This window comes from Leptodactylus fuscus, chromosome 7, assembly GCF_031893055.1.
Source record: "Leptodactylus fuscus isolate aLepFus1 chromosome 7, aLepFus1.hap2, whole genome shotgun sequence".
In the NCBI taxonomy this organism is placed as follows: domain Eukaryota; kingdom Metazoa; phylum Chordata; class Amphibia; order Anura; family Leptodactylidae; genus Leptodactylus; species Leptodactylus fuscus.
Genome location: NC_134271.1, coordinates 19,532,373 through 19,556,780, shown reverse-complemented (window position 1 = coordinate 19,556,780; position 24,408 = coordinate 19,532,373). Strand labels below are relative to the sequence as shown.

At 41.2% G+C, this 24,408-nt stretch overlaps 1 protein-coding gene across 2 annotated transcripts in view; it reads right to left on the bottom strand.

Moving 5' to 3' along the window:
• The window catches only part of NELL1 (neural EGFL like 1), a 455,411-nt gene that overhangs the window by 132,905 nt on the left and 298,098 nt on the right, over nucleotides 1-24,408 (bottom strand). For both annotated transcript variants that reach the window (XM_075281293.1, XM_075281294.1), the window contains exon 14: nucleotides 20,844-20,966. In XM_075281293.1, the coding sequence (XP_075137394.1) occupies nucleotides 20,844-20,966 (123 nt within the window). The remainder of the gene's footprint in view (nucleotides 1-20,843; nucleotides 20,967-24,408) is intronic.

Here is a 24,408-nt window from a genome sequence, read left to right as displayed (position 1 = left end):
CAAATACAATAGTATGAAACAGCTAAAACCTTATACGAAGGGGACAAATATTCCATTCTTTAAGGGTTACATCTGTGTTTCGTGAAAATGAAGTGAACAGACGAATTCTTACTCTGATTTGTGTGTGTGTGTGTGTGTGTGTGTGTGTGTGTGTGTGTGTGTGTATATAATTATATATATATATATATATATATATATATATATAAATATATATATATATATATATATATATATATATATATATATATATATATATGGAAGTTATAATATACCAGTATCCTTAACATGTGATCTAAATTTAAAGGGGAGATCCACTTAGAATATTAAAGGGAATTTGCCACCATTTTTGAATGCATTAAAACCAGTTAGTGAAATCCAGCAGTTATGTCTAATCTCTGTTAAATTTCTGATTGTAGATTTTTTTAATTCTAATTATGGGGCGGCCATCTTGCCTGAGCTTCTCCTCTGCTCCCTTAACAGCATTTAGTGATATGCTTACAACACAGGCATGGGCATAGACAGCAATAGTCTGCAGCGGGCTGGGGTCTATGGGAGAGTTTTCTAGACATGTTCAGTACAGGGAGGGGGAGGAGATAAACTGTGACATCATCTAGAGTCAGTAGTGATGTAATGATGAGTCACTGGTGTTATCTAGAGAGGCGTTATCTTCTATTATAATAATGTCTGTCATGTAAATGAGGTGACTGCAGTAAAGAATACCCATACCAAATTGGCAAGTAGCAGTCTATTATTAGGCTTAGTTGCCACAGTAAAAATTGCAGTACTTTTTTTTTTTTTTTTTTTTAAATATACATAGTGACATAGAAAATGAAATATAAAATCATCAAAAATTGTTTAAAATATGATTAACATAAAAACTTTAAAAAAAAGGGTTATTTTTGGTGGCACATTCTTTTAAAGGGGTTATCTACATTCTAACATTGATTTCCTTCCCTTAGGATAGGTCATTGATTTTAGGTCTTCGAGGGTCCAATACTTGGGATCCCGTACATCATCTACTCTGAGACAGTGCTGCACCTGGTACTGTTTACATGCCAGGAGTAGCGCCGTACAAAGTGTAGTGGTGGCTTTAGGTACTGCAGCACTGTCCTATTGAAGTCTATGGGGCACCAATGCAGTATTTAAGGAATACAGCAACTTTGGTTAGGTACTGACATGTCTTAGGGCCATTGCCGCTACTATTGGGCTCAGAGGTCATAGTGGCCCACCTACCTGCCTCACAACGCAGTATCGACAGTGTGCAGAACATATTTCAGGAAATAAATGACTGCAGTAAGGAAAGCCTAAAGCCAAAATCTCTCTGCTCCCGCGACTGCAACAAACTCCAATACTTATATATAAAAAAAGGGGAATTTTTGCAACTCAATTTCACGATGCCTCCATAGACTCACAATAGACCCAGAGCTGCTCCGTGGAATATACGAGGTGATATGTATGGATTTTTCCTTCACTTACAGTAAATGTATATTGAGCTCAGCTTCATAGCTCATCCAAAACCCGGCATTATGAACAGAAGTGTTGTTAGAAAAAAAATAGCCTGGCTCGATAATGCTATCTCTGGAGCAGGGAGTCTATTACTATGTAATGCTTCTCCTCGGACTTGTGACAAATGTCCTCTTCGAGTAATTCGGCACCACAGATGCCCAAGTCTGAGGATTCGCAGACAGACAAGTAGAGATTGATGCAGCCCCAGGTAGGGTAAATCAGCCTGCAAAATTGGAAAAATAAAGGCGCCTGTGGACTTATTACAGTTACAAGACGATTGTGGGTCAGTCTTAAAACTGTCCAAGCTACAAAATGACACCAGAGAGGGTTAAAAATGCTGCAAGGACAAACATGTGTTGTATGCCCCATAGACAAAGCTGGGGTTTAACGCTTTCATTGTGTTGTAGGCGAGGACAGAGCCTGCAAAACTATCCACTGCCAATGATGGAGATCTATGCAGCAAGGAGGTCACAGCAGAGAAGAGTCTGTAGCAGAGAAAAGTGCCCTGGAGTGAGAAGACCCCAGTAGAGAAGAGACCCCAGCACAGAGGAGATCCCAGCAGAGAGAAGTGCCCTGGGGTGAGGAGACCCCAGCAGAGAGAAGCGCCCTGGAGTGTGGAGACAGCAGCCGAGTGGAGTGCTCTGGAGTGAGGAGGCCCCAGCACAGAGGAGATCCCAGCAGAGAGAAGTGCCCTGGGGTGAGGAGACCCCAGTAGAGAAGAGACCCCAGCACAGAGGAGATCCCAGCAGAGAGAAGTGCCCTGGAGTGAGGAAACCCCAATGGAGAGGAATGTCGTAGAGTGAGGAGACCTCAGCAGAGAGGAGTGCCCTGGAGTGTGGAGACCCCAGCACAGAGGAGATCCCAGCAGACAGGAGAACCCTAGAGTGAGGAGAATCCAGCAGAGAGGAGAACCCTGGAGTGAGGTGACCCCAGCACAGAGGACACCCCAGCAGAGAGGAGTACCCTGGAGTGAGGAGACCCCAGCAGAGAGGAGAGCCCTGGAGTGAGGAGACCCCAGCAGAAAGGAGAGCCCTGGAGTGAGGTGATTCCAGAAGAAAGGAGAGCCCTGGAGTGAGGTGACTCCAGAAGAAAGGAGAGCCCTGGAGTGAGGTGACTCCAGAAGAAAGGAGAGCCCTGGAGTGAGGTGACCCCAGCAGAGAGGAATACCCTGGAGTGAAGTGACCCCAGCAGACAAAAGAGCCCTGGAGTGAGGTGACCCCAGCAGAGAGGAGAGCCATGGAGTGAGGAGACCCCAGCAGCAAGTAGTCCTTAGTAGATTGGAGTCCCCACCAGCAAGGAGTCTTCAAAAGTGAGAAGTCTACAGCAGCAAATAGTCCCCAAAAAAGAAGTGTCTACCGGCTCATGAAGCAATTGTATGATAACTAAAGAGCCTCAGAAGCTGCATATTATCCGTAGTGGCGATAACTCTGCTGGAGACTTCTGCAGCTCTAATTTATGTTAGCAGCGGGGAAGATTTCCCTTAAGAGCAATACACCAAGGAAGAACTATGACCCCAATCATTGTGCAGAGCAGAGCTTCTCAGTATGTCTTGGCCAAGTCCCTCCTACACAAACAAATGACATTATTACAAGACTACTGTACAAACATATACGGCACAGGGAAAACACTTCATAAGGCCTCATATTCCCAAATATTATACTAATTTACATATCCACAAGACTATATTAACCAAGAATAAATATACTGTAAGGACTCACACCGAAGGGTCAGCACACAAATTATGTCATGGGGCAAAGGTTATGGGTGGCTGGTCTCAACGATGGCTGTGGTTGACCACAATGGTGCTGTAGTGGCCTGGAAGTAGGAGTCGGAGCTCAACCAATCCCCCTCTGTCGCCGAAGAAGTCTCCAGGTAGCCCAATGCTCTAACCACTAGAAGCCACATTATAAAGGCTCCTTAGCTAAACTCTACACTTTATCGCCTTCTTCCTCGGACAGAATTTGGAGACAGGGGGGTGGTTATGCCATGTTTTTTGGTCTTGCTTCTCACATCTTACCGGGTGGATATATCGAATCCAATTTGCCAAATTAGGGCTATAGAAAAAAATCTTAGTCATCAACTCGCTCTACTATAGACATAGACCCCAGGCCGCCCAAGCTTCGCGCAGGAATTTTACATATTCTTTCCAAAAATGGAAGACTGCAATAACGGGAGCAGCCATCAGACTCGTGTCACCACCTCTTCTCCAAATTTACCAGAAATTGGGCCCAATATATTCCAGGCCTAACACTTGTCAGGAGACTGACTCTACTAAAGGCGAAACGTATACCCTTTAGGACTATGAACCACGGGATGAGAACCTCAAATCTAGGGGGTCTGGATGACCCAAATGGTTTTACATTGGGCAAAAAGTGGTCATTTCTCTTGAAAAGGTTTTCTGACAAAAAAACAAACAAACAATGGCACTAAGCCTAAAAATAACACTTGCAAATTCTGTAGAGGTTGTAGCTGTCTCCTTATTTACATCCCAGGCAGTATTACAATATAAGATAACACCTGTATAGATAACACCTCTGAGCCATCATTACATCACTGCCGACAATAAACCATGTCACAGCTTATCCCCCACCCTTGCACTAAGCTTGTCTAGAATACTTTTCATAGACCTCAATGAGCCTATGGCCACGACTGTGCTGTAAAGTATATCACTAAATGCTTACAGAGCAAGATGGCCGCCCCCACAATCATGTACAGAAAATAGAATTAAATAAATCTACCATCAGAAAATAAGTGTTTCTTATAAATACATTTTAAACATGGCAACACATTCCCTTTAAGTGTTTATTCAGGTACAATGGGTCATATGGATGAGGCACCTTTGCAATGCTGATCACGGGGGTCTTGGGATTTAGACCCCACCAGGAAATGCCACCATTTTTTGCACCTGTAAAGGGTTTGCACAGGATCAGAAAACATGGCTGCTTTCCTCTTTTCAGGAAGTGACATCACGCCCATTGGTCACATGACCATACTATAGGTCAGTCTTTTTATTGGGACTGAGCTGCAGCACAGCCATGTAAACAACAGACGTGATGTCACCTCCCGACAAGCAGCCATGTTTTCTGACCCTGCACAATCCCTTTAAGTGCCTTTAATACAATCTAATTCCTAGTTCCAGGTCTTCTCGCCCCTCCCTGCCACGTCTGGGTTCCTCCATCAGAATAATATTTCATGCCTTCCCATTATTGCCATGAGCCTCTGCACACAGAGCCGTATCTGCGGAAAATCACCCGATAATTATGGTGATTGAGGCGCCGCGATCACATGACTCCAGTGCAGATTTTCTAGCACGTATAAATTAATTTATGGCTGAACCTGATTATAGCTGCCACATCGCTTCCCGATCAAAGCCTCAAAGTTCAGCGTAAAACAGATGTGGACCCAAAGCAGGGATGGAGACCGCAGCTATATAAATGTTAATGAGGAGTCGCCGGGGCCGCGATAAATGGATGCCGAAATTAAACAGATTAAAACATTGACAAAGCTTTTACTTTAGAGCACGGCGAGGGAGACGGGCAACAGGAAAGCAATACGTTTTCTCTTTTCACGCTGCAAGATCAATTCTGCTCAGCAGCTATTAAGCTGGAATGTATCGACTAGGACGGATCTATAATCCTCCAGCTCCGACCACTTCACTTGTTTGTTGATTCTGCTTCTCTGTCTCTTAATGTAATTAGTCGTCGACTAAATTACAAAAGTAAACGCCCTGCACCTGCACTGCCTGGGAGCGCAACATGACACCCCTGCCCCACCTCAAAAGAATAATTAGTCTGACCTGCACACTTAAAGGGGTTCTCCACTTTAGACAGTTCCTAGAGATGAGCAAGAGGTCAATTGACAATAAACTGATCATAAAGTGTCTGCCTGCTGGGACCTGAAACTATGAACTGTGATTGTTGTGAAAAGTAAGGAAGTGTTTAGTCTCCCTGCAGCGCCACCACAGGCAAAATGAAGCATTACACAGTGTCCATTCAAATCAATACGTTATTTCTATAATGCAGGATAGCAAAGATCCTCTGGAGTGAGATGTCTTCTTTATACTTGTTCTTCACGTTTGCCAAGACATTCAGAACAAAGGAACCTTCCTTGTGAAATGATGGTACACACTGACTAAACCAGCAGAATAGTGAGTGCAGCTCTGGAGTATAATACAGGATGTAACTCAGGATCAGTACAGGATAAGTAATGTAATGTATGTACACAGTGACTGTACCAGCAGAATAGTGAGCGCAGCTCTGGAGTATAATACAGGATGTAACTCAGGATCAGTACAGGATAAGAAATGTAATGTATGTACACAGTGACTGTACCAGCAGAATAGTGAGTGCAGCTCTGGAGTATAATACAGGATGTAACGCAGGATCAGTACAGGATAAGTAATGTATGTACACAGTGACTGCACCAGCAGAATAGTGAGCGCAGCTCTGGAGTATAATACAGGATGTAACTCAGGATCAGTACAGGATAAGTAATGTAATGTATGTACACAGTGACTGCACCAGCAGAATAGTGAGCGCAGCTCTGGAGTATAATACAGGATATAACTCAGAATCAGTAAAGGATAAGTAATGTATGTACACCGTGACTACACCAGCAGAATAGTGAGCACAGCTCTGCAGTATAATACAGGATGTAACTCAGGATCAGTACAGGATAAGTAATGTAATGTATGTACACAGTGACTGTACCAGCAGAATAGTGAGCGCAGCTCTGGAGTATAATACAGGATGTAACTCAGGATCAGCACAGGATAAGTAATGTAATGTATGTACACAGTGACTATACCAGCAGAATAGTGAGCACAGCTCTGGAGTATAATACAGGATGTAACTCAGGATCAGTACAGGATAAGTAATGTAATGTATGTACACAGTGACTGCACCAGCAGAATAGTGAGTGCAGCTCTGGAGTATAATACAGGATGTAACTCAGGATCAGTACAGGATAAGTAATGTAATGTATGTACACAGTGACTGTACCAGCAGAATAGTGAGCGCAGCTCTGGAGTATAATACAGGATGTAACTCAGGATCAGTACAGGATAAGTAATGTAATGTATGTACACAGTGACTGCACCAGCAGAATAGTGAGCGCAGCTCTGGAGTATAATACAGGCTGTAACTCAGGATCAGTACAGGATAAGTAATGTAATGTATGTACACAGTGACTGCACCAGCAGAATAGTGAGTGCAGCTCTGCAGTATAATACAGGATGTAACTCAGGATCAGTACAGGATAAGTAATGCAATGTATGTACACAGTGAGACTACCAGCAGAATAGTGAGTGCAGCTCTGGAGTATAATACAGAATGTAACTCAGGATCAGTACAGGATAAGTAATGTAATGTATGTACACAGTGACTGCACCAGCAGAATAGTGAGTGCAGCTCTGGAGTATAATACAGGATGTAACTCAGGATCAGTACAGGATAAGTAATGTAATGTATGTACACAGTGACTAAACCAGCAGAATAGTGAGCGCAGCTCTGGAGTATAATGCAGGCTGTAACTCAGGATCAGTACAGGATAAGTAATGTAATGTATGTACACAGTGACTGCACCAGCAGAATAGTGAGCGCAGCTCTGGAGTATAATACAGGCTGTAACTCAGGATCAGTACAGGATAAGTAATGTAATGTATGTACACAGCGACTGTACCAGCAGAATAGTGAGTGCAGCTCTGGAGTATAATACAGGATGTAACTCAGGATCAGTACAGGATAAGTAATGTAATGTATGTACACAGTGACTGTACCAGCAGAATAGTGAGTGCAGCTCTGCAGTATAATACAGGATGTAACTCAGGATCAGTACAGGATAAGTAATGTAATGTATGTACACAGTGAGACTACCAGCAGAATAGTGAGTGCAACTCTGGAGTATAATACAGGATGTAACTCAGGATCAGTACAGGATAAGTAATGTAATGTATGTACACAGTGACTGTACCAGCAGAATAGTGAGTGCAGCTCTGGAGTATAATACAGGATGTAACTCAGGATCAGTACAGGATAAGTAATGTAATGTATGTACACAGTGACTGCACCAGCAGAATAGTGAGTGCAGCTCTAGAGTATAATATGGGATATAAGACATGACGCTCATGCCATTGAAGGTGTAAATAAATGTATACATAGATAAATTGTGAATCATTATTTTTGGGATGTATATGCAGTATTTTCATCTTTTAGCATTTCCACTAAAACTTTCTTGACTATATCGCTATAGCTGAAAGCCATTTATTACAACCTGGATTTACTTTGCACTTCCCCCGTAATTAGCCTCGGGTTGAGCAAACCATTTTGGGATTTTTAAATAACCAAATTATATGGTCTATTAAATGTTCCTAATATCAGAGCAAAACAGGAAGGATAAATCACAGCAACTTAATAAGCTCGAGAGCTAAGTGAAGGAAACGATCACCACGGGCATCACATTCAAGGGAATTCTGCGGCCATACTGTAATGACTTGATGCGGTATATTACTGTCAGCCTTTATGTCGTGGCTGATGTGGTACTTACATTACTAAAATATGAGGTCTGTACAGGTGACAGGTCCAACTTATGAAAGCACTTTATGGATGTTGCTGAAGTTGCAGACTATATTCAAGACTGGTTTACAATATCGAATCAATCTAAATACAAAGTGAAACCTGTCCATATATATATTACATGACCCTGAGTTACAGCCTGTATTATGCTCGGGGGCTGCACTATTCAGCTGGGTATACACATCCACAAGCGAGCTGACATTTTGCAGTTCTAGCCAATGGAGAAGGCAGTCTCTGACTTATAAGTCATGGCACAGTATCTGGGTATCAGTGTCAGTCCATACTATCTGTCAGGTATTCTATTCCAGTACTACATAGTTAAAATACTACAACCAGACTATTTTCTGTACATATAAGTGATCTTTAGAAATTTCTGGGAAAGTTATGTGACAACCAACACGGTCTGCATTACATATCCTACAGGAGTTGTCAAGGGTGCGGCTATACCAGGTGCAGAGGTAGCAATCACATCAAAGCCTGGTGACAGAGACTAGTGATGAGGAAAGATCGGATCCCGATCGGCGATTAAGCAAATTTCATGATTGCGATCGGCTGGAAAATGATCGAGAATCAGATTTTAAAAACGATCCTGAAATCTCAAGATCGGCTCAACCCTACCGCATAAACATAAAGTAACTAGGGTTGAGCGATCAGGATTGGGAAAGATCAGATCCCAATCATCGATCGAGCAAATTTCATGATCGGGATCAGCTGGAAAATGATCGAAAATCGGATTTTAAAAACGATCCTGAAATCTCAAGATTGGCTCAACCCTACCAGAGACCCTAGTAAAATAAAGGGCATTTGGGAGGTGGGAGCCATGTTACCGATTTTGCATTGGGGCTCAGGAGATTCCCATACGTTACCCACAATCTCGAGCAGTGGCTCTACCCAGAGATTCATCTCTTATGTTGATAGATTTGTCATTCAGGACATCAGGAAAGCTGGGTAATAGTAATGTAATGGTGGTAATAATGGTTGTTTATCACAAGGGGATACATTATATTCTCATTGGGACACGTTCGACAATTGTCTTCATATCGGATATCCACCATGTACGAAAGTCGTCGAACAATATTCCTGCGGCCGCTGCGTTTCAGGTCATTGCGTCCCCGTTTTTTCTATTAATACCATATCATAGGTTAATATTTATGAGCCGGTTTCTCCATTCCTGATGGCCACGTTTCGGATTATAGTGCTGTGTAGGTTATTACCTACGTCTGCGCTTCTAAAGATGGATGAGCTAAAGTATCCCTGATCTCATCTTCCCATAGCTGGTTAACCGACCATCAAGACCCGGAGAGTGAGGCCCGCTGTCTCCGCCGCAGAGTTATTGCCCTGTGTCAGGGGTTCTGTTGATTAGCTAGCCCTAAGATACCTTTCTGTCTCGAAAATTTGGCGCTGACTGACAGAAACTGCATGAGAAAAACGCTTCACGTAATAAAAATGAGAAGCAGTTACAAAAATCGATCAAAAATGACTCAAATTAAAGCAAAATCACCAAATATCTGATACACATTTTCTACTTTGTAGCGTCATACACAAGACAGATCTTAAAGGGATCATGTCTGCAGTTTTGGACTTATCAAAGGACCCCAATACCAGTGGAGATCTGGTGGTAACAAATCTTTCTGAAGGCCCATGGCCACCTAAAATGTCCATCATCCAATCTCTAACTCATGATTTGATTTTTTCAGTTTACCCCCTTCCTCCTTTTCTTCACTACTGGGTACATGCAGCAGACAACGTCCTCCTAACCCTGCGCCCAAAGTCGTAATATCGTCTGCAACAGGCACCAGGAGATCAGTAAGGGGGAAAGGTGAGTATTTCTACATCTGGTCTGCGATGTGTATATAGGGGTCATCTAGGGTCTGTATAAAGTGGCGTCTGGTCTGAGGTCTGGATAAAGGAGTAATCTGGTCTAGGGCATGGAAATTATAGAGGAGGGGTCTTAATCCTGTATTTAGGAAGAGCCTGATCTGGATGTTGGTGAATCGATGGATCTGGTCTGAGGTTTGACAAAAGAATGGGTCTGACTTTGGGTCTGTAAAAGACAGGAGGGTCTTGGGTTTGTCGAAACAATGGGTCTAGACTGGGATCTCAAAAAAGTCTTTATTGGACTGAATATGGGTCTTCATTAGGTATTCTAGTCTGGGATCACCACTGAATTAGGAGCTCTGAGGTCATCTACAATTATTTAGGGGTATGGAGGGATCTGTACTTTTGAGGGTGGAGGAGTTCATATTTTTTCAGGGGGTCTGCTGTGGAGGTTAATGCTCATTTCAATAGTGTGAATTAGAGTAGGGGTTCTGGGGTGGTCTCCATTTATTGGGGGTTCAGGGATCCATATTTATTTAGGGGATCTGGTTGGAGGTCACTTCATAAGTCTATTTGCCTTGGCTTTTGGAACAGCCGGGGGTTTTGGTCTACCAAAATTCTCACTGCTGTAACTGGCCGGCGGCAACTACTGAGAACAAAAAGTTGTAATCGTAGTCAGTTATTACAGTGGAAGAATAGTTGTTATTCATCGATGCTACATACTGTATCACATAGACACTTCCTTTCTATCTACACCTTACCCTTGCCTGACACTCTTCTGTAAACAGCTCTAATATTTTCTCCAAGACATGTACTCAAATGGAAAGAACCCCAAAAAATGAGGCACAAATATCCACATGACAGACCACGTACACTAAGTGAGCTAAGAACACTCAATTCTCCACTAAGGCCCAGTTCACATCTGCGTTCGGGTTTCCATTCAGGGAGTCCATTTGGGCCCGCCCCCCCCCCCAACAAAAACCTATATGCGTTAAAAAGCGGTCTATAGTCTATGGGGTCCGTGGGTTTCCCAGGTAACTTTTTTAATGAGTATAGGTTTCCGTTCGGGGGTCCCCAAGTGGTCTCCTCAAATGGAAACCTGACCATAAATGTGAATAGGGACTTAGGGTAAGCTCACACTGGGTTTTTTGGTCAGGATTGTGAGGCCGTATCCACCTCAAAATCCTTGAAAAAGATTCTCATTCTTCAGGCGGTTTCGCCTCATGATTCGGCCTGAAGACACTCCCGACTAGGCCCATTCATTGGGCCTAATCCAGAGTGGAGAGTGCGGCTGGATACCGATGAAATGCACCGGCATTCAGTCGCAGCTACCCGTTTTTTGGTCCGGAACCTGAGGCGGCCTCCGCCTCAGGTTTCGAACCAAGAAACCCCGTGTGAACTTACCCTTAGATCTTCTATTATTTCTTTTTTTTTTAGATAGTTGAATAATGAAACTCGCATTGTCATAACTACCGTAATACTCCCACTGTGCAAACAGCCCAAAGCTGACACCACAAGCTCCAGACCTTGACTGAAGGATATGGCATCACTGCAAAGGTAGCCATGTTAACATTTACTGGTCAAGGTGATCCTAGAAGCTGAGACATAACATCATTCTTCTTGAATGCAGCTCTGGATGTGATTGGAGAGTAGATTTTTTTATATATATATATATATATATATATATATATATATATATATATATATAGGCAGTAAAATAATATAGTATATAATAATATGGCAATACAATGGACTGAAACTCAACTATGACATAAAAATGACAACTTGTCAAGGAGAGTGGTGGAGAGATTGGAAAGGACTAGGGTATTGTTCTGCTCCATAATCCATGAAAAGCCCATTGTGCTGGCGTCTCCTCTGAGACCTCCTGTCATCTCCCGCCACAAAAAGCAGATGGACTAAGATGCCTGGGAGTACATGATGAAAATAAAAAGTGAAGAGGCTTAAGCAATGGTTTGAGGACGCAGGGGTAGACGCCACACTTGATGCATAATGCCCTTTGTCAATCACCCAGGCTTGACCACTATGGCTTTGTCCATAACTAGCCTCGGCCATCTCCTGGCGCACTAACATGAGCTGTAAATAAATCTGACCTGCTTATATTCCCAGCTTCAGGCAGATCAATAACTAATTTTACAGTCATAGCGGCTGGAGGGGACATTAACCCGGCTGGCGGAGCGCAATGTTCTGATACATTCCCTGGATTCAAAGTTACTTCCATTTACCGTAATTGCTAAAATCTTAAAGGAACGGGGACTTCACATTTTTAATTTCTCTTTGTACTGGCTTTAAAGGTCAGATCCTCCGAAACATAAAATAGATATAAGTTCGTGGTGAAAAATTCAGGAAAATGGGGGATCTACATATATAGGGAAGGAAATGCCATCAAGTCTTTACTTACTTCTTCTGGGGGGCTTTTCATGCCAGACTTGAGGGGTTCTGGGCTGGTCCTGACCTCAGGTAATGTGATCGGAACCAGCACTGGTCTCGGGGTGCCGTCCTCCTCCTTCCTCTTCCATTGTCTATTATGGTGGCTGACAGACTATGGCAAAACCAGCCCCCACAGCATAATGAGAGAGGCGCAACCCGGGGATTGGCTGCTGGGTCCAATAACCTGACCTACCCAGAAACCCCAGGTCCAACATGGAAGAACCCTAATGAAGTAAAAACCCTAGAGAAAGTGCAATTCACCTTTGATCAGTGAGATTATGCTGTGACTTCCTGCTGCGGTAGAGGAAGAGGGAGCTGCTACTAGACTTTTTTGAAAAGGGTAGGGGGACAGCAGCCACTGATAAGTAGTGATCATAGAGGTACGTATTTCTCAGAGCTACCATTCCAAGTAAAAAATTCTGCAGTCAGACGCTACCCAGCAAGAAATACTGATAACAGAGAGCAACAGATTTAGTAACATAGCCACATAGGTAATAATGTTGGATAAAGACACAAAACCATTCAGGCTAGTATTGCTGTTGGGCTACGATACTGAAGGGGTTAACAGTGATGGGGCTCCAGTCACCTCCATCTGGCAGCACTGAGTTAGACTTTAGACCACCATGTCATCAAGAGAAGTTCGACCACTTTTTTACGATATTACGTCAATGTCTTTAGCGAGATGACGCCTTTAACCCCCGCTTATCCCACCCCTTACACTTGACTACTGCAACATTTAGCTCTGTTTACAATGTTGCCCTTTGTTGCCTGGTTACATTAAATTCTCATAGCCATAAATAAATTACAGTCGTAATCCGACCCCCCCCCCCCCCCCCGAGACTGAGCCATTAGACTGGTTAAACTCTGTCCTGCGATCTCTTAATGGCTTCCGTTTTACTGTCACCTTATCATAAATCTTACTTTTCTTTTTTTTACTGCTTGCGCCATCTGGACTATAGTTCATAAATATACGGCTGAATATTACGGAGATTATCTGCGGCGCTTGCATTAGACAAATTTATGGCTGTGCTGAGTAATAAACTCAACTTTAGAGGGTCCACATAGAAATAAATAAATGGATCGGGGGCTATTCACAAGCTTTAACCCTACAACATACAAGGCTGTGCAACACCAGACTGGCATTGACTACAATTTAAAGGGGAAAACCTACCGAAGTGTGGATGCGAAAAATTTACTCTACAGACCTGGTTGGAGGCGCAAGACCAAGTTAACTAAGTCATCGTGGCCAGTAGCGCCCTCTTCAGTGAGAACATGAGATTTGCCCTGTTTGACAGTACATGGTGAACACCCCTAAGTCCAGCCCTGAGGAGGAAGGTATGTGCGGCTGTTTGTAGCTAAGACAATCTTATGTCAATATTTCAGGCTGAGAACATTGTATGTCTCTGAAGATTTTTGGTTTAAACTACAACTTAAAGGGTGTTTCCATGGAGACCATATTCATAGTCAATTCAATGTGGGTGGAGTCAGGAGTTACAGGCAGCTAATTGGACAGAAGTAATTCATCTTTTGATTGGTGGTTAAGATCATGCTGCGACTTCCTGCTGCGTTAGAGGAGAGGGATCTGCTAGAATGGGAGGGGGCAGTGCCAGCTGGCAAGAAGTAATCATAGTGGTAAGAATTTTTGTGGACTACCTTTCCAAATGAACCAAAAACTGTAGGCAGCCTCTCTCCAACAAGAGACAGCCGATAACAGGAAGCAATAGATTTCATTTAATTCTACAGCAAATACAGATTAGCCAGGTCTTAGGTCTAAGTATCCAGTTTCCGTAAATTAATTTTGAAGCGTTTTCAGCACATTTGACGCGCTCCACGCCATCTCCTTGGATTTACCATATATTACATTAGAATAATTCCTTCATCCGATCCTTCTCTATTTCAGTGTAATGAGTCGCAGGCCTCGTCTGTGCTGGAACTTACCGCCTGTTTGTGCCATTAGCAGACATCTGGGTCAATGGTTTCCACTGTGCGCTCAGTGCTCCGCGGCAGAACATGTACAGTGTTAATCATCTGATTCCTGGTTACACAAACTTTGTGAAATGAACTGCAAGAAACCATTTTGTAGCTGAGTTGTGACCCTCATCCTCTGTGTGTAGCATCTCATATCTATCTATCTATCTATCTATCTATCTATCTCCTATCTATCTATCTATCTATCTATCTATCTATCTATCTATCATCTATCTATCTCTCTCACATACTTTCTGGCTCATATTATCCATATTTTTCTTTCTAGCTAGCTGTCTACTATACCTATACAATATCTATCTTTCTATTTCATCTCAGTGTGTCCCCACAGCTCCCGCACCTACATACAGTATTCCAATGCTATGAATGGAGGCTTGCAGTGATTATAAAGTACATCAGGTCAGATAAGGACACGAGCCGCTGATAAACCCCTGAGAAGTGTCAATACTCGGGGAATGCAGTGTCCTGATTTCTATTCATTCTAGATACTTTTTATAAATGTTCACTTTCCCTCTGGATATTTTCATGGTTATTTTCTGTTGTTATTAGTAACAGATCGGTATTCTATTATTTTTCCAATTTTATAATGATTTGATAATTAGTCTTTTTCCACATAAGAAATGAGCACCAGCTTCAGTGCACAGCATCGGTCTTTCCCTGTAGTCGCTGACTACATATCTATCTGGCTAGCTATTTATTAGTAATAGAGGACGCCTTTCAGTTCTCCATCTCCCCAAGACTATATAAGAAGAGTATGGCTCTGGATCCTGCTTCCCCTGTGTTCACACTGTAGACCTGTTCTGGGAAAGATATGTTTATTGCCCTGTGTTCACAACTGTAGACTCATATTTGGGTCCAGGAGAGGTATTAGTGTAGGGTCCCATCTTAATGGGGTTGTCTTGTAGGGGCAGGAGGGCTACTACAACTGTTTGATCAAATATGTACAACGAAGAACCTCAAATTTATTTATATATTTATAGTATTTTTATAGTTTTTCAATTGCACAGGCCTATTTATTTGGAACAGAGAACCCATTTCCCCAAGGCCATTTAAGGTGAGTGTTCTCCGGACCTTAGTTCCCTTGTGTTCACACTGTAGACTTATTCTGGTCCGACAGAGGTATGTTTATTGCCCTGTGTTCACACTGCAGATCCATATTTGGGTCCAGGAGAGGTATTAGTGTAGGGTCCTACCTTAATGAGGTCGCCTTGTCGGGGCAGGTACAGGGCTTCCTACTGTTTGAATATAAACAGTATAGTATGAATGTGTACAACGAAGAACCTCAAATTTATTTATATATTTATATCATTTTTATAGTTTTTCTTTGTTCCTTATAGCCTTTGTGCTGTGTCAGAGTGCTGCGATATTTTTCTGTTTTTATCTATCTATCTATCTATCTATCTATCTATCTATCTATCTATCTATCTGAAATAAAAGACACTTTTGCTTATTTAGAACTAATGGTGTATGGTATGAACATTGGAAGTGCACATACAGTAGGTTACACTTTAAACTGTGCTGCTTTTACTCTATCTATCTATCTATCTATCTATCTATCTATCTATCTATCTATCTATCCATCCTCTGTCTCTCATATCTATCTATCTATCTATCTATCTATCTATCTATCTATCTATCTATCTATCTATCTATCCATCCATCCATCCTCTGTCTCTCATATCTATCTATCTATCTATCTATCTATCTATCTATCTATCTATCTATCTATCCATCCTCTGTCTCTCATATCTATCTATCTATCTATCTATCTATCTATCTATCTATCTATCTATCCATCCTCTGTCTCTCATATCTATCTATCTATCTATCTATCTATCTATCTATCTATCTATCTATCTATCTATCTATCCTCTGTCTCTCATATCTATCTATCTATCTATCTATCTATCTATCTATCTATCTATCTATCTATCTATCTATCTATCTATCTATCTATCTATCTATCCATCTATCTATCTATCCATCCATCCATCCATCCTCTGTCTCTCATATCTATCTATCTATCTATCTATCTATCTATCTATCTATCTATCTATCTATCTATCTATCTATCTATCTATCCACTTTATTTATCTACTCTTCTTCATCTACACTTTTATATTTAGCTAGGTATATACTGTATCTAAGCTATATTTGACTTCTCTTATTGACTTCTTTATTCTTTCGTTCTTGGTCACATTTTCTTATTCCACCTTTTTGTAGAACTCACCATAAAATATTTCCTTCCTCTATGAGAACTTGTCTGATGTTTGATTTATATGCTATTTGCATCTCTGCAGTGCAAAGTTTCTGCACTCTGTGAGTAGGAAGATTCTCCGGAAATATCTCAGAGAAGTCTCATCTGGAGCGTAAAGGTCAGAAGACCAGCAGAAGGAGGTTAGGAAGGATTCTTAATAATAGACCTCAGAGACTGAGCTGGTAAATTTCATACAAGCAGGTGGAAAAAAAAAAATAAAATCAATGTTCTATTATATAGCAGTAAAGAAAATGCTGAAGTGTAACTGAAAAGATTTAGAGATTGGAGATCAAATGTAAAAATGGGGGGAGGACTTTAAGAAAGTATGATATGGAACAATGTAATATACACTCCAGTAATTACAGGGCGACCACTGTGGCCGCACATCACATACCATTGACTGCTTTCTAATGGTTTCCTAGGTTGAATGACCCTTTAAGGTCTTAAAGGAACTTTTCCAACAGGTAAAAAGGGTTAAAATGACTAATAAAAAAAAAAAAAAGAAAGGAAGCAATGCTCCCCTCGCCAAACCGCTGCCTCTGCCATTCTGAATCTGCCCAAATCTGGATAGTTAGGGGGTCTAATACAAAAACTAAGTCATGCTCACCTATTCCCGATGCTTCATTGTACAGTCCCTCTCATGTCAGCACTGGCTTGGCCAGAAGCAAAGAGATTCTCCTGACCACGGAGACCAGACAATAGCCTCAATGGTCACTCTGTGATGGACCAATGATGACAACTACTGATGCCCTTGGTTGGTGCCAACAGTCAGGTGGGCCTCTCCATTTCCAATCCGGCACTGGAAGGAAAGGAGTCTGAGCAATGAAGTGCATGGACTTGGCAAGTGTGACTTTTTTTTAAATTTTTTACCACCACTGCCCATGAGTTTGCTATAATTCCTGGACATCCCCTTTAAGTTGACAATTTAAGTTAATGCCACATAGCCCCCCAAAATGAAAATCCATGGTACACACTATCTATAAGGTCAACATTGTTTCCAACAACGTAAGCCAACAGGTTGACAGGGTTTTGTCGTATGGTGTTGCATCTAACCCCCCCCCCTCCTATTAGTAAGTCCCACCCCTTCCCCAGTGAATGACGCCCCCTTGTCAGCACACAAAGTGCTTAAAACAGATAGGAAATGTGATATAAGAACACGTTCACATCTGCATTCAGGCCATTCCTTTCCCCTATCCGCATGAAAGGGGGCAAGAAAGACCTGGATGCTTTCATCCACAACAGCACCACACCTGTTCAGTGGTTGTGTGTGGTATTGCAGCTCAACTCCATTTACTTCAATAGAATTGCACTCCAGTATCAGAAACAACCAGTAAGAAGATGTGGCGCTGTTCTTGCCATTTTGTACATTATAGGATCCCTGAGAAATTTTGGAAACTTTATACAAAGGAAGAAGTCAGGTCTGTCCTACAAACCAGTCAGTATTGGGCAAACCTATTCTCCAGGTATCAGTATAGTAAATACAATAGCGCTCCCAAGTTCAGCCTTATCAGGAACAGTTTCCCTTTAAGAATGGAACGTCTGTCTCATTTCACTTGATTTCCAAGCACGTCAGCTCCAGAATCCACTTTGTGGCCGTCTCGCTCATCAATAAACAAGACTTTTATTTTTAATTCGATGAAGATCCTGCTGTATTTTCTTGAGCATCCAAGTAATTTACTGGTAACAAGCGCCTTCATTTCCCCTCCTCCACTTTATCACTAGACGTTGTTGCCACAAACCTATTACCGCCGGACACGGCTCTGCCAAATGTAGATACAATGATATGAATGGCTGGGTGTCGTCCAGGAGCGCGGCATTAATACAGTCAGAAAGGACCATTACTCACCGCACAAAAAACGGCGAAATTAAGTTTTCGTTCTGCCTATTGTCCACAGATATCTTGCTATTGGCAAGACAATGGCGGGCGAAGCCTCTCACTCTGTCTGCGTGATGATAATTACATGGATGGGGACACACAGAAAACAGCGACAGTCACCCCTGATAACATGGAGAATAAGGAGCTGGCTGGTAGGATTTAAGGGAGTGGCGATACACATAACGGGTGCCATAGGAACAAACCCGTCTTTAACTGAATTTTTTTAAAGAAAGTTTTAATTTTAATATATTTTGTTAATATAATTGCTTTACAGATATATATATATATATATATATATATATATATATATATGTATTTATATATATTATCTTTGACATCACTTACGGGATTACAATAGAAGAGAACACCTCTGTAGATACCACCATTGAGCCATCTACTACTACCAATGGACAATGTCCCTCCCTGCACAGAGCATGTCTAAAAAAACCTCTCCCATAGACCTCAGTGAGTCGCATCCAGCCTATTGCTGTCTATGGTCATGACTATGCTGTAAAGCAGATCACTAAATGCTGTTAACGGAGCAGAGGAAAAGTTCAAGCAAGATGGCCGCCTCCATAATCATGGATAGAAAATGGAATAAAAAAATCTACAATCAGAAATTAAAAACAGATTGAAAAAAAAATGTCACTATCTGGTTTTAATAAATAAGTATAAAAATGTAAGGCTTGAGGCTATTGTGGAAGAAAGGATTCAGAAGAAATGTGAAAAATATAGCAAGCTCTTATACTTCTGTTATATTCCCTCTTATATTTCTGTTATATTCCCTCTTATATTCCTCTTGTACTCATCTATAACTTCTCTTATACTTACTTTTATACTCCTCTCATACTCCCCTCATACTTCTCTCATACTCCTCTCATACACCCCTCATATGCCCCTCACACTCCTCTCATACTCCACTCACACACCCCTCATACTCCTCTTATTATCCCCCCATACTCCTCTCATACTCTTCTCATACACCCCTCATACTCCTCTCAAATACCTCACATAATCCCCTCATACTCCTCTCATAATCCCTCATACGCCCCTCATACTCTTCTCATACTCCTCTCATACGCCTCTCATACCCCCCTCACACGCCTCTCATACCCCCCTCACACGCCTCTCATACTCCTCTCATAATCCCCTCACACGCCCCTCATACTCCTCTCATACCCCCCTCACACGCCTCTCCTTCCCTCATACTCCTCTCATAATCCCCTTATACGCCTCTCATATGCCCCTCATACTCTTCTCATACACCCCTCATACTCCCTCTTATATGTCTCTTATACTTCCTCTTAGGCTACGGTCACACTAGTTTTGTATGACCGTTCAGGGACTCCGACCCCATTCCGCTTAAAAAAGGTGGAGAGAAAAGTCCTGCAAGCGGACCTTATTATAGTCTATGAGGTCCGTAGGTAACTGCAATAACCTAATGTTAAACTTGTATTATACTTCCTCTTATACCCTCCCTTATACTTTTCGCTGAAACCCCCCCAAAAAAACAACAACAAAAGAACAGCAGCAGAATAGGTGACGACAACCCCAGGCTGCATGAAATGTCACTATGGAGTCTCTGGACACCCTACAAGACAGAACATTTTGGATAAACGCACTTAATAGGGTCTACTGGGCCAGATTCTGCAATGGTCAATTCATTGTATTGGGAAGACCCTTCATCTTCCACTTTCTGTCTATCACCGCCAATAAGTGCACTTCACTCATTGCATAGCTCAGAGATGACTTGTGCGCGGCCACTTCTCCAGCGAGACAGTAATGAGTTCTATTATGTCTTGGTCGTGAAGAACGCACTACCTACACTAATATCTCACTTATCGCAATGTTCCTGCAGCATAGTAAGAGGCTGACCCAATTTACCTTAATGTAGGGTCACGTTCCAGGCAATAAAGGGGAATTTTTCTCCCAGCTGTCAGTCAAAAATACCAATGTTAGCCATGATTGGCTGCTTTTGGCCAGTCATTAGCCAACTTGAGCAGATTCACTTTGCCTTTCGGTAATGAAGAGTTGGCCTCTCACCAGTCTCTGAGCCACACTAGGGCACCCAAGTCTCCCATTACTGATAAATTCCTTTTTACGTGTCCTTTTCACACAATATACAGGTCTTCATAGGCACATTGAAGTCCAGAAACTGAGGCTCCAAGTTATTAAGCAACACCACACAAAGAAAATGAAGAAACTTGGCATCCCTGTCACCACTTCGAGGAATTTAGACCCAGTTAAGAAACCTCCATCAATGTTTGTATGTCTAATCTGAGATCTGTGCCAAACATACATTAACACCAATCTAGCTAATGTGCAAGAATCCCCTGAAAGATGGACGAAAGATATAACTGTACTGGAAGCTGAAACTTACCTCGACAGATGGTGCCATTCCCCACGTATCCGGGTTTGCAAGTACAACTGTGCCCCTCCACCGAATTTGTACAAATGGAATTCTCATCACATCTACTCTGTCCATTACCACAGTCATCGTGTTCTACAGGGAAATAGACAAGATATTACACTGTAAATATAGTATATATATTCAGCAACCAATACACTGAATACATAAGAGCAGTATTATAGTAGTTATATTCTTGTACATAGGAGGTAGAATTATAGCAGTTATATTCTTGTACATAGGAGCAGTATTATAGTAGTTATATTCTTGTACATAGGAGCAGTATTATAGTTGTTATATTCTTGTACATAGGAGCAGTATTATAGTAGTTATATTCTTGTACATAGGTGCAGTATTATAGTAGTTATATTCTTGTACATAGGAGCAGTATTATAGTAGTTATATTCTTGTACATAGAGGGCTGTATTATAGCAATTATATTCTTGTACATAGGAGGTAGTATTATAGTAGTTATATTCTTGAACATAGAGGGCTGTATTATAGCAATTATATTCTTGTACATAGGAGCAGTATTATAGTAGTTATATTCTTGTACATAGAGGCAGTATTATAGTAGTTATATTCTTGAACATAGGAGCAGTATTATAGTAGTTATATTCTTGTACATAGAGGGCAGTATAATAATAGTTATATTCTTGTACATAGGAGGAGTATTATAGTAGTTATATTCTTGTACATAGGAGCAGTATTATAGTAGTTATATTCTTGTACATAGGAGCAGTATTATAGTAGTTATATTCTTGTACATAGGAGCAGTATTATAGTAGTTATATTTTTGTACATAGGGGCAGTAGTATAGTAATTATATTCTTGTACGTAGGGGCAGTAGTATAGTAGTTATAGTCTTGTACATAGGGGCAGTATTATAGTAGTTATATTCTTCTACATAGGAGCAGTATTATAGTAGTTATATTCTTGTACATAGGAGTAGTATTATAGTAGTTATATTCTTGTACATAGGAGTAGTATTATAGTAGTTATATTCTTGTACATAGGGGGCAGTATTATAGTATTAATATTCTTGTACATAGGGGCAGTAGTATAGTAGTTATATTCTTGTACATAGGAGCAGTATTATAGTAGTTATATTCTTGTACATAGGAGCAGTATTATAGTAGTTATATTCTTGTACATAGGAGTAGTATTATAGTAGTTATATTTTTGTACATAAGGGGCAGTATTATAGTAGTTATAGTCTTGTACATAGAGCACAGTATTACATTAGCTATATCCTTGTCCATAGGGGAAAGATTTATAGTAGTTATAGTTTTGTAAATAGAGTAGCATTTAAGGATAACGTAATGTGTGAAAACAGGTTTATATATACATAGAAAATATAGGGCAGTGCACCGTGAGTTCCATACACAATGGTTGCTACAACCTGGTTGTGTTCCCAGAATAGCACCAAGTGGTGGATGCCTAGATGACAGCTTTTATACAGTTATGGAATGTACTCCAGAATCTGGAAATGGCATAGAAAATGTCCATAAAAAGCCGTTCTGTTAATGATACAGTGTAATTATACCGATAACATAATGCTGCGGAAGGCGCGGGGAAGTATATGCACTTAACGACTCGCCGGCCCCTCTTCACTTTACTGCTCATGAACATTTTATGGCGCAGCTTTGCTACTAATGGTTTTCCTTACTCCAGAACAGTTATTCTACATTAAACTAAAATGGTCTAATTTATTTTCATTGAATAATATCTATTTGCCGAAACTGGCAAAATAACAAAACAAAAAAAAATGAAAGAAAAAGAGTTTTGTTTCCCCACTAGACATTTTAATGAGCGCACCGGCCACCATTCCTGACACGGACGTTTTTCAGTGTCACAAATGAGTTAAAAAAATGGACATTTGGGTAAACATGGATTTATTTCAGTCCATTGTAGGCAGGAGCTTAAATCTGCAAGTTGGCAAAGCTGTGGGTAGGTTATGATGCAAGACGACAATCTGATATACCACCTAATAAAAACACAACTCTCCAACTGTTCGGCTCGGCTCGGCGCTGCCTCTGTTTATGAAGGCATAAAATGCTAAGTTGGTTTAGTAAGAAATAAAAATGTCTCTCGATACAGTATTGGTCCAAGCAAAAAAAAAAAAAAAAAAGGAAAAAAAACAATTAGACCTTTTTTTTTTTTTTTTTTTTTTAAATAGGACTCCATTCTATCCACACGTGGGATATTATAGCGCCACCTGTCTACACTCAGCGTCTTGATTTTGTAAAAATGTTATAATAAATTTAAAAAATACTGTATTTTCCTGTCTGTCATTAAGCGACTCTGCCTATTTTAGTAAACCGTTTCCGCTGTGTGGTTTTTTGGCGCGGCATCCCGGTCCTGATTAGAACCGAATGAATGGGCCTAAGCAGGAGGGAGTCTCGAGCAGCGGATGCCATGGAATCCGTGTGAAGATAGGGCATGCCGCTTTTTTTTCCCACTATCTGAAAAAAAAGCAAGGGTCTCCCATTGAAATGAACGGGAGACGTTTTTGCAGGCAGATTTTTAGGCGGATTCCGCGTCAAAATCCACCGTGTGAACATACCCTTACTTTCTGAAAGAATTTAGCTACTAAGCCAAAGTTTACAACTGTGTCGGGGAAACCAAATGAAGGATAGCCGGACCACTAAAACAACACTTACGCACGAACACCTACAGACCCCATAGACTATAATGGGGTTTGCTGGCTTTTCTCACTGCAGATTTTCATCAGTTTCTGCAGGCGAGATTGCGACGAAGATGGGAACTTAGCCTTACTTTAGTAATAGAAAAGTAATACAATAAATTTAACGTATATACTCGAGTATAAGCCGAATTTTTCAGCACAGTTTTTGTGCTGAAAAAGCCCCCCTCGGCTTATACTCGAGTCAGCAAAAAAAAAAAAAATAATTTTTTTTTTTTTTTTTTTTTTAGGTGGGGAGGTCTATGGCCAGCAGCAATATCAATGTATAGAACCTCCCATAAAATAGTGGGGGGGGGGGGGGAGAAGCTTTAAAAAAAAAAAAAAAAAATTAAAGTTCTAAATCCCTCCTTTCCCTAGAATAGACACAAAAGTAGAAAATGACTGTGATACACATACACGTTAGGTATCCCTGTGTCTGACAGTGCCCGGTCTACTGAATATAGGTTATCTCCAATGCTCTTCTTCCCTCAGAAAGGGGTTAATAGGGCAGATCCCCTATATTCGGCCAGGCTGAATTCCAAGTGGGGGAAAAAAAAAAAAACAGTTCTCAAGCTCAGGGAAGGGACAGACAGACAACCAAAATACCCCCTCCCCTTCCCCAGCATCCAGCAACTACTGCACCCAAAAACTCTTAAATTAAAAATTTTAATTTTTGAAATTTTCCAGTAGCTGCTGCATTTCCCCCCCCCCCCCTCGGCTTATACTCGAGTCAATACGTTTTCCCATTTTTTTGTGGTAAAATTAGGAGAGTCGGCTTATATTCGGGTCGGCTTATACTCAAGTATATACGATATATATATAAAACTCATATAATTTAACTTTTTTTCCCAAATA